The 12500-nt window shown below is 36.9% G+C and overlaps 1 protein-coding gene across 3 annotated transcripts in view; it reads right to left on the bottom strand.

Annotated features, from left to right (window-relative positions):
* Positions 1 to 12500, bottom strand: part of LOC143036371 (uncharacterized) — a 180563-nt gene that overhangs the window by 59045 nt on the left and 109018 nt on the right. For all 3 annotated transcript variants that reach the window (XM_076203627.1, XM_076203628.1, XM_076203626.1), the window contains one exon: positions 4368 to 4768. In XM_076203627.1, the coding sequence (XP_076059742.1) occupies positions 4368 to 4761 (394 nt within the window). In that variant the 5' untranslated portion in view covers positions 4762 to 4768. The remainder of the gene's footprint in view (positions 1 to 4367; positions 4769 to 12500) is intronic.

Below are 12500 nucleotides of genomic sequence, written 5' to 3' on the forward strand. Positions count from 1 at the left end.
ACCTCCAATTAATCGGTGGTATCGCCCACTTCCACCCCTTTTTCCGCCGTAAAATCACTCTCTGGCAAAATATTTTGTTTTCTCCACAATTCATCTGATGTGCTGAAGGAAAATTATTTTCCTCCGGCATAAATCTTCTCCAGTTGTCGGAGGAAAAATAGCCCAGTGTGATGACGCCTTCAAGAACTCTAGAGGAGCTTAAGCCTGGAGGCACTTTGCTATGACTGAGTCCATCACCTTCGCCTCGTGTGTTCGGATTGCTAGGGCAAGTTATTGGTGGCTGGCTGTGAGACTCGAACACGTGTCCCTTGAGCACCAAGAAACGCGTCAACGCCGGCTGAGGTCAGACCAGTGGTTCTCAAACTATGGGTCGCGACCCCAAAGTTGGGTCGCGAGATCAATTTTGATGGGTCGCGGGGCCCCACGAATTTAGATACTGGTATACGAGAAGCAGAACCACGGATCCCATTAATTTAGTTTTCTGAAGGAAATGCAGTGCCATGGATTCTGTTAATTTAGTTTTGTTAAAGAAAAGCTGTACACATTATTTTCTTTTTTCAAAGTGAAGGGTATATATCACTGTCCATTTTGTCTCTCTTTACTTTATTCTGGGTCGCGAAGGATTGAAATGTTCCAAATAGGGTCGCTCACGAAAAAGTTTGAGAACCACTGGGTTAGACTCTCCCAGCGTGTTTCCTTTCCACCCTGACAGTCCATGGCTTCCCACTCACCTACGATCGGCCGGCAAAGTCCCTCCCAGAGAGTTTCCTCCTCACCCTGACAGTCCATGGCTTCCCACTCACCGACGATCGGCCGGCAAAGTCCCTCCCAGCCCGTTTCCTCCTCACCCTGACAGTCCATGGCTTCTCACTCACCTACGATCGGCCGGCAAAGTCCCTCCATGGATCTCTGATTCATGAAGAGATCTTGGCTTTCTACGTCCTCTAGTCTTTTTCCCCGTACTCCCAACTGCTTCCCTGACGCATTCTATCCATCTTTCCTTGGGTCTTCCCAATGGGTTTTTCCTCTGCGGTGTCAATTCCAATAACAGCTTCCGGTAGTCTTTCTTGTTTCATTTTCATTGCGTGTTTCTTCCCTGACGCTTTCTATCGATCTCTCCTTTGGTCTTTCCACTGGATTTTTCCTTTGCGGTGTCAATTCCAATAACAGCTTCGGTAGTCTTTCTTGATCCATTCTCATTACGTGTTTCTTTTTACCCTCTCTATAATAGCATTTTTTCACAAATCAAGTACCAGCGCCTCTATCCTAAGATTTCGTTTAGCTGATGGGTGCCAATCCCGACACGGATTTCTGATCATTCGCTTCTATCCATGAATGGAGTTAACCCATTCAACTCAGATGACAAGATGTCTTGTCATTTGGTCAAATAAAACAAAAAGAAACATAAAACACCAAAATGATTGATCAAAAAAAAAAATATGACAGTCAGTCCTCGCTTCGCTCGCGAGCGAAGCGAGGACTGACGTCATTTTTCATGGTGTTTGATCAAACATTTTAGGTGTTTTATGATTTTTTGTTTTATTTGACCAAATGACAAGACATCTTGTCATCGGAGTTGAATGGAGTTAATGAAAAGTAATTTAGATTCGGAGGTTTCGAATTCGCTTAGATGAACACCTAAACATTTATTCTATTCTAGACTATTTCATCTTATTTATTTATTTGTTTGTTTATTATTTTAATTATTCGTTTATTTGTTTATTTATTTACTTATCTATTTACTCATTTATATATATACTGATTTATTGGCTTATTCATTTATTTATCTATATATCAATTTATTCATTTCTATTATTTATCTATTCTATTTGTGTATTTATGAATCTATATATTTAGTTATCAATTTTTTTTTTTTAATCCCATTATGGAGCTGAAGGTCTGCTGTCGCCGTCTTTTATCAACGGTATTTATTGTAACTTACATGGCAACGAAAAGTCATAGAATTTGTCAAAGATTGCATGAGGAACAGTGAAAGTGGTCAGCATTTTTTTCTTTTTTTTTTTATACAAATTAGCCTCCAATTGTGAATGATGTGTGCCTGTGGTCCATAGGATGCCACTAACCCCCTACCCCACCCCACCCTACCGCATTGACGCCGTAAAATAAATAGATAAATAAATTAAATAAATAAAAAAGTAATTACCCCGCACAATGTGCATGGCCTCAAAGATTCAAAGTTAACGTCTAAATGAATCTCTGAAACGAAGAGACACAGTCACTTACTTTATTGCAAAAATGAAATGAGTTTTACAGTGAGACTGAAGCCCAGGTTTCAGAGCAGAGCAGAAGAAAGATTCGTTGATGAAGAATTCACGCTAGCCAGAGTCCGTTTGGACAAAACGGTCCAATATTAACTGCAGCAACAATCACCAGCTGGATCAACTCACTTACACAATTTATTCACTTATTTCTTAAGCTATTAATGTATCTACTAATCTAGTTACTCACTGATTCATTCATTCAACTGTCTATGCTTTTATATCTCAATATATCTATTTATTTTTTTTATTAATTAATCTATTCATCTATCTACCTACTCAAGTGTTCAAATTCATTAACTTGTCTATTACATATACATGCATTTCTTTCTTTACCTATGCATCTGATAATCATTTATATCTTTAATATATATATGATTATCTATGTATATAATTTAGTCATTCTTTATTTATCTATTTATATTCATATCTATCTATTTATTTATCTATCTATAATTATATACATATATATATATACATATATATATGAATATATATACAAGCATATACATATATATGTATATATAAATATATATATACATATATATATATACATACATACATATATATATGTATATATGTATATATATATATATGTATATATATGTATATATATACATATATATGTATATATTATACATATATATGTATATGTATATATATATATATATATATATATATATATATATATATATATATATATATATATATATATATATATTGGAAAACTAAGTGTTAGACTCAATTCAAGGATTAATTTGCCCGACGTTTCGATTCCTGTCCAGGAATCGTCTTCAGGGGGTATAATGGATAGAAGATCGTGAACTCAAATATAAATGGCCAATGTGGTATACCTGAGAAAGGTTCACACTCTCAATCCCATATACAAAGCTATACTCTTTGCAATATCAAATAAAAATAGAATAAGATTAACTTGAAATTGTGACACCAAATATACATATATTTGGTGATCACAAAACAAGTGTAGCAAAATAACATCATTATGTAACACAAAAGTAAAAAAAATACACCAGAACAAGGTCCAAACACGCAAGCGGAAAAGGTGGACCAAATGTCCGCAATGAAGGAAGGAACAAAAGGAGGAAAATGTCTGAAATACAAACGGCTAATTGCAATCAGACACATAAAAATAACAGCAAGTTAAGATAAAGAGATAAAAAGAAAGAAAAGAAGAGAAAATGAAGGAGACTAAAATTGAGAAAGGGAGGATAAAAGCCCGAGAAGGGGGACCTGAAAAGCTGCACTGTATATGTATATATATATATATATATATATATATATTATATATATATATATATATATATATTATATATATACATATACATATACATATACATATACATATCTACATATACATATATATATATATACATATATTTATATATGTATACATATAACATATTTAGAAGCTCTGCCAAGGGATTCGAACCCTGACTTGTGCGTGCATAATCATGAAGTCAAGACGCTAGCAAAGGTCAGGGTTCGAATCCCGTGGTAGAGCTTCTAAAAATGTTTAATCCGTCTTAAACACACACATATACATACATATATATATATATATATATATATATATATATATATATATATATATATACTGTATATATATGGGTACAATTTTCTATTTTCAATATAATTCTAGTATTGCTGGCCGAGCGGGTTAAAGCGTCACTACTTGCGGCGGAGGTCGATATGAAGGCAATTCGAACCCTACCACCAGCGATCTGGGCCAAGGGCATGATTATTCAAATTTCACATAACAAAGTCCTCTGTAAGGGCACCCTCCCAGCCTCCTCATCGGGGGAATTCACAACGTTAAGCAAAACCAAGTATCAAAATTAAGAAACATTTACATAATTATAATGCTTTGTTCCCAGTTTTATTTATTTTTTTCTGTCACCATTGTAGTTATTGTAACTTTTACTTCACTACATTATATTTCTCCAAGGATTACCCAGCCAAAGTTTCAGCGTCTATAAGACATTCTTGTGATAGTTTTCCCAATTTTTATTTTTATTCTTCCTTTCCTTTCATTCGTTCAACAAATTGAGACAAAGAAACTGTACTTACCACGAACGGTGATAGTCTGCACGTAATCGGGGCGCGCTGGTGTATTGCTAGAAGTGATGGACGTATTTGAGGTTCGGTCCCTGATAGACTCTGTCTCCCCATCGATGCTCTCGCGTCCAACCCTTCCTTCCTCTTCTCCCCCTCTTCCTTCTTCCCCACCTCCTCCTCCTCCTCCTCCTCTTCTTACTCCTCCTTCTCCTCGTCCTCCTCTACCGCTTGCTACTACCTCTCTTTCCCCTCCTCCTCCTCCTCCTCCTCCTCCTCCAGCAACCCCTTCTTCGGGCGTGATAGGATGAGGATGTTTAGTCATTGAGGTAGACGGGGACTGACTGGCGTGGAGGTGGTGATGGTGAGGGAGGTGACGATGAGGAAGCGAGGTTGTGGGTGCGGCCATCAAACAACTGCAATGAAAGAAAAAAGACTGTCCTCAGCATAAGTGGAAAATTATAATAAAGGAAGCCTTACACTAAAACACGCGCGCATTTACAAGCAGGGTGTGTGTGTGTGTGTGTGTGTGTGTGTGTGTGTGTGTGTGTGTGTGTGTGTGTGTGTGTGTGTGTGTGTGTGTGTGTGTGTGTGTGTGTGGTTGTGTGTGTGTGCTTGTGCTTGTGCGTATATATATATATTATATATATATATATATATATATATATTGGGACAGAAGGACGACAGAATGAGTGGATGGGGTGGTGAGATAAACACCGAGTAATGTTGGAGTGTAAATTTACTGACGTTTCGTCCTTAACAGGACTTCCGTGCCTCTGAAGAAGTCCTGTTAAGGACGAAACGTCAGTAAATTTACACTCCAACATTACTCGGTGTTTATCTCACCACCCTTCCACTCATATATATCTATATATATATATATATGTATATATATGTATATATATATATATATATATATATATATATATATATATATATATATATATATACGCACACACACACACACACACATATATATATATATATATCGCACACACACACACACACACACACACACACACACACACATATATATATATATATATATATATATATATATATATATATATATATATATATATATTGTTTATCGGGAAAATTTCAAACATTGGACTCAGAGTAATAGATTTGTAATTAATTTCTGCATGTCATTCAGGATATGATTTAGTATTGTTATGATGTGTATTGTAGATACAGAGGAGTGATTGACAACCAGGACCGTAAGAGTGATGGACGGCGGCTTAGGAATCGAGCGAGATTTTATCATTATTAGCTTCTTGGATTTTGGTACCAGCCTGTTCGTGCCTCTTATATATAATTTTGTAATCCTTTCTCCATGTCGGGGAGTTTTACTAGTGTGAAATTCTGTTCACCTGCAACTCCGTTCAGTCTGGTGGAATCTGTCCCGGAGAGCACCGGTACACTATCTAATTGATTCCTTTTGCTGACATTGTATAACCATGAGGATGAACCCCGGGCAGTATTCGAAAAGTCGGTAGTAAATTCTGTTACTCTTAGTCCAATGTTTGAAATTTTTCCAATGAAATGGCTCCTTAATATATATATTATATATATATATATATTATATATATATATAAATTATATATATATATATATATATGTGTGTGTGTGTGTGTGTGTGTGTGTGTGTGTGTGTGTGTGTGTGTGTGTGTGTGTGTGTGTGTGTGTATGAATGTATATATATTCGTTCATGTAGGATTACTAGCTACGAGGGTTATTGGGACTTCTTAAAATTTAATTGTAAAAAAATGTGTACTTTATACAATTACACAAGGACTGTAATGTCTGGGCGTAACGAACGCTCAAGCCTCAGTTACAAAGCTTTATGTATTGTCTAGATCAGCGTTTCTTAACCTTAGGGTTCCCCGGAACCCAAAGGTTCCGCAAAAGGTCCCTAAGGGTTCCGCGAGAACAAGTGAGATAAGGCAATACACTTTTGATTTTTCATTTGATTTCATATATGTAATATAATTAAACACGCACGACATATTCTTGGTTATTGTAATAATGTAATCTAACCTATTATTACGATTAAAATAAAACGAGAAAGATATGTTTTTTTTTTTTTTTTTTTTTTTTTTTTTTTTTTCTTTTTTTTTTTTTTTTTTTTTTTCATGGGTTCCTTGAGACATGAAATTTAATTTAAAGGTTACGCAAGGGTAAGAAGGTTGAGAAACACTGATATAGACAGTAGCGTCCAACTCTCCTGGTCTTCGAGACAGTATTGCAACAGTCCACGCTGGGCAAACACTTCATAAGGCGTTCTTAGCTAACGGGCCTCCTTCGATAGTAAGCGTGAGACGGAAATTCGTGAATCTCATACCATGAATGAAATGCAAGAAACTAGGATATATCTATGTTTGTATATCCACTTTAATTTTAGCTCAAGAATGATAAAAAACATTGTGTGAAGCCCGGAGCGAGAATTTATAAAATCAGGAGACACCGAAACTAGCGTGCTGCTTGGTTTGAATTTCCTACTTCGTTCGTTTGAGTAGAAATGACTTTGGTTACAATATTCTATACTTCCGTAAGAACATATCAACTATGTGTTCCGAACATCTGAACAATGTATCTAAAACTTGCATAAACTTAACTTCTCTTAGTTCGTCATTAAGGTTCTCGCTACATGAAGCGTATTTTGACATTTGGAAATTTGAAAAAAAAAAATCGTAACCTAAGTCGTTTCTACTCAAACGAAGTAACAAAAGGAAGTAGCATGTTAGCGAAAAATGCCTAATGTGCCGCTATCTTAAGTAAAATTAATTGACGGTAATATGAATGGCTTTCATCACAGGTTAGCATCAGTGCATATGAATTCTGCGTCTGCAGTGAATCGGGAAGGAGGGATAACAACGAGTTTTAGTTGGACAAAGAAAGGAAAACGCTTTCTGATCGACCTCCCTCTTCCACGACTCGAGATCGCCTCCAGCATCGAGACGTGGGAGGGTGAAGGAGCTTTATTTTTTTTTTTTTTTTTTTTTTTTTTTTTTTTTTTTTTGAGCCAGTCACCGCATTTATTTGTTATCGTTTATGGTTAATTTTTGGGATCATTTTTGTTATCGCTGTCATGTCTCTTGTCGTCACCATTATTCATATAATAATTTTCTCTTCCGTTGCCATTTTGTTTCCATCCTTGCCACCTTCTCTTCCTTCTCTTTTTCTTTTTCTTTTTTCTTCATTCTTTTCTTTTTCTACTTCCCCTCCCTCTTATCGTTTTACATTGTTTTTATTATTTTCGTTTTTCTTATTTTCATCACATTTCTCCCTTTTCGCTATTTTCACAAAAGTGACGACAATCTTAGTCACCCTGATAAAAAGTTCCTTATTACAAAAAGATAAAAACTACATTCTCCTCATTCTTTTCCATTCGTCAGGCATTATGTTCGACATATCGTGTCCTTCCAAGGGGAAGTTTCCCGGAAACCTTATCAAAAACCAAACAATTTTGCTTAATTGACGGCGTCCCCAAGCTGAAGAAATTCTTCCCCCCCTGTCTGATTACTTTTTCACATATAAATAAATGTGTAGCTCACCCTTAATGGTCCACTACCGGCTAGATAAGATTGCATATATGGTGAAAAGTGCTGCATGTCAAGTTTTTTGTGTCCTGGAATGGACGTGGTTGTGAATGAAGACTGAAATCGGTGTAACCAGCTCAACCAAAATGATTAGGTATATATATGTGTGTGTGTATATATATATATATATATATATATATATATATATTTATCCATTTATATATATATACATATATATATAGATATATATATATACATATATATATATACATATATATAAATATATATATACATATATGTATGTATATATTATACATATACACACTCACACATATATATATATATACATTCATATATATAGACATATACATATATACACACACATATATATATATATATTTATATACATATTTATATATATATATATATATATATATATATATATATATATATATATATATATATATATATATAGTGTATATGTGCAGACCGAAAGGTTCCCTGACAACGTTCATGCTTCGCTATTCTAATTCCTTGCAACTCATTGGAACAAAACGTCCTATCGTTTACCCAGCGTTAGTACTGCACGAATGTAATTTATAAGCTATTGAATGCTGTAAAATGATTGATGAACCTAATAATCCAAGTCTAAGTTGAATTTACTGTGTCAATCGTTAACTGGCCTGAAGTTTCTCCAATATGAAGAAAGCCCGCCAGACATTAGCCAGAAAACAAAACCGTTACGGGTCCTCAGTTCTATCCAGTGAGTCCTCACATAATCACACAAACTCGTAAGTAAATGTGTTATTATCCAACACCGATGGTCCACTGCAGGAACGTCGGTCTGTCCCTCAGGGGAAGGTACAGCCTCTGTGTCTCACCATGTTCGCTTAATCCGGCTTGGTAATGCCGTCAGGTTTGATTTGTGTCTTCCAAGGCAAGTTGGGTTCAGTTCCTCACACTGCCGAGAAGTCGCCCCGTAGATGAGCCGAAGAATATGGCGGAAGCCGGAACGAGGTGGGAAAGTGTCACTCGGGTAAAAACACAGAGTGAGCTCCTTCAGATGAGTGGTAGCTCCATAACAGAGTGCCATGGAGATGAACAAAAATGTCTGACGGCAACCAAAAGAAGTGTCCACTCAGAAATTTGCCTTACAAAGAGAGGCTTAGGCACCTTAACTTACACTCTCTGGAAAGACACAGAGTGCGGGGTGGTCTAATAGAGGTGTTCAAGTGGATCAAAGGCTTTAACAAGGATGATGCAAACAAGGTCATCATAAAGAAGTGTCCACTCAGAAATTTGCCTTACGAAGAGAGGCTTAGGCACCTTAACTTACACTCTCTGGAAAGACGCAGAGTGCGGGGTGATCTAATAGAGGTGTTCAAGTGGATCAAAGGCTTTAACAAGGGTGATGCAAACAAGGTCATCATATTAAAACAACAGGACAGGACTCGCAGTAATGGTTATAAACTGGACAAATTTAGATTTAAAAAGGAAATAGGCAAGAATTGGTTTACTAATAGGGTGGTCGACGAATGGAATAAACTTAGTAACCATGTAGTAAGCGCTGAAACTATCAGTTGTTTTAAGAAACGATTAGACAACTTTATGGATGGGGATGACAGGTGGTGATGGATACGGAGCTGCCTAGTGTAGGCCTTATGGTCTCTTGCAGTCTCCTTCATTCTTATGTTCTTATGTTCTTATGTACAAAAGGGTCAAATCAAGAAGCAATGTTCAACATCTAGTCCTGGTCTACACGTATTTATCTTGAATATTCAGCCCAAACATGGCGCCCTAGACACTGCATGTGCATAGTGAAAGGGTACAAAAACAAAATTTCAAAATGACTTTGAGTAAAAAATACATAAAATACGTAATAGCATTCACCACACATTTATTACGTGACAGGCGATACGAATTAACGCTACGTTTTTTGGGAAATCATAAGAACATAAGAATGGAGGACGACTGCGAGACCCTAAGGCCTACACTAGGTAGTTCCATTCCCCTTACAACCTTTTATCCCAATGCATAAGATTATTCAATCGTCTCTTAAAACAACCAATTGTCTCAGCGTAAACCACACTGTCACTAAGTCTATTCCCTTCGTTAACCATTCTCTTGGTAAACTAGTTCTTGCCTGTCTCATTCTTAAACAAGAATGAAGTTTAAGACACTCCGCGAGTTAGTCTGTATAATTCGCTATAAAATAGCACAAGAAGAGGTAAATAATTTTTGCAGCACCACAGTATCGAAACCCAAATATATGGTACTTAAAGACTGGTGTCTATAATGCAATGTAGTATCTCAGTAATTCACTTTTTTCTATTCATTTTATACATGTTTAGTGTCAAAAATAAACATTCTTTCATAAGTAGGAAGCTTGCCTGATGACCCATTTGTCTTTCTTAGAATTTCGAGTTTTGTATTTGATAACCTGTCTCAAAATTAAGTTTACTATAAACCAACACGTTAATCTGTATAGTGATTGAAATGTATATACCTTTCCGTTAAAATAAAACTCTGATATGTTATTAATTACTACTCATTAGTCATAACCATTATTACAGGGAAAAGGATAGAATGAACTTGAGAAAATTGCTCAGATAACACAGGGGAACACTTTTTCAGTAACTTTGAGTTGCATTGGATATTTTAGCGGATTTTGAAAGAGTTTTAGGCGCTGATTTCAAATCTGAAATTAGTTTTTCTCTACAAGCTCTAGTTTGTATGCAATTTGAGGTTAATGAAATTGTACATATGTGAACTTTCGTAAACCATGTATAAGCATTTTAACGTCCATATATATAGATAGCTTCTAATATTTTGATCATTCTTCTTTTGTTTCAGTTCAAACATGGCTTCCAGAATGAGACATCATTGCAGAAACAAGCCTGATGCCTTCTGCTACATATGTGGATGCTACACACTCAATCGTCAGAGACGTAACATATCCTCGTTCGTCAAGCGTGCCTACAAGGCATGTTTTGAAGTTCATCTTGGTGATCAAGACAAGCAATGGGCTCCTCATGTTGTGTGCCACAATTGTGAGGAAATGCTTCGAGACTGGACCAAAGGAAAACGCAAAGGTCTGCCTTTTGGAGTTCCAATGATTTGGCGCGAACCCACCAACCATGTAACTGACTGTTATTTCTGCATGGTAAACACAACGGGTGTTGGGAAGAAAAACCGACATAAGATTACGTATCCGAACATTCCCTCAGCTATTCGGCCTGTTCCGCACTCTGAAGAAGTACCTGTTCCAGTTTTCAAAGGCTTGCCTTCATTGGACGATAAAGACATTGAAACATGATACAAGCCAGCAAGACAGTTGTGACAGTGAATTGTCAGAAAAGTGTTCACAATCGGAGGACTGTTCTTCAGACACTGAACCTTTCCCCGTCCCTAAGCCTCTTCCCCAGGCTGAACTGAATGATTTAGTGCGGGATTTAGGTCTTTCAAAGAAAGCAGCAGAGCTTTGGCATCAAGATTACAAGGCAGAAATCTTGTTGATCACTCTGTTAAAGTATCATATTTCAGAAAGCGTGACCAGCTTTTTGTGACCTTCTTTTCAAAAGACAGACAGTTTGTTTACTGCCATGACATCCCAGGGCTTCTCAAAGAACTGGGTGTACCTTACTATAGTCCTGCTGAATGGAGACTCTTTTTAGACAGTTCAAAACGCAGTCTAAAGTGTGTTCTTTTACATAATGGCAATGTTTATGGAGCAGTACCTGTCGGTCACTCAGTGCATTTGCGGGAAGACTATGATGATATGAGAATGGTCATGGACTTATTAAAGTATCATGAGCACAATTGGATAATTTGTGTAGACTTAAAGATAGTCAACTTTCTTCTTGGACAACAGAAAGGTTTCACCAAGTTTCCATGTTTCCTCTGTATGTGGGACAGCCGAGCACGAGACAGACATTGGGTCCAGAAGGACTGGCCTATTCGTGACACCCTTGAAGCAGGCATGCCAAATATCATACAAGACCCAATTGTAAACAGAGATAAGATCATCTTTCCTCCTCTTCACATCAAATTAGGTTTGATGAAACAATTTGTCAAGGCACTGGAAACCGAAGGTGAATGTTTCCAACACATCATCACAGCTTTACCAGGGTTATCATTTGAGAAGATCAAAGCAGGCGTGTTTGATGGCCCACAGATTCGAACCCTAATTCGTGATGATCAGTTTGTTGCTAAGATGACCGCTTTAGAAAGGGCAGCATGGTTATCCTTTGTGGCAGTCGTTCAGAACTTCATTGGAAACAATAAGGCGGAGAACTACAGTGAACTTGTGAACAGAATGCTCCTCGCTTTTCGTGATCTCGGGTGCAACATGAGCATCAAGCTTCATTTTTTGAACAGCCACCTTGATCAGTTCCCTGACAACCTGGGGGCTGTGAGTGACGAACAAGGAGAACGATTCCACCAAGACCTAAAGATCATGGAAGAACGCTACCAAGGGCGCTGGGACAAAAGTATGATGGCTGACTACTGCTGGAGCATTAAACGAAATTGCCCAGATGAAATGTACAAACGCAAAAGTTACAAACGCAAATTCCTGCCTGAAAAAAATACACAAAGAAATTGATAA

The sequence above is a fragment of the Oratosquilla oratoria genome, chromosome 20 (assembly GCF_046742065.1).
Source record: "Oratosquilla oratoria isolate Oo_2021 chromosome 20, ASM4674206v1, whole genome shotgun sequence".
NCBI classification, from domain to species: domain Eukaryota; kingdom Metazoa; phylum Arthropoda; class Malacostraca; order Stomatopoda; family Squillidae; genus Oratosquilla; species Oratosquilla oratoria.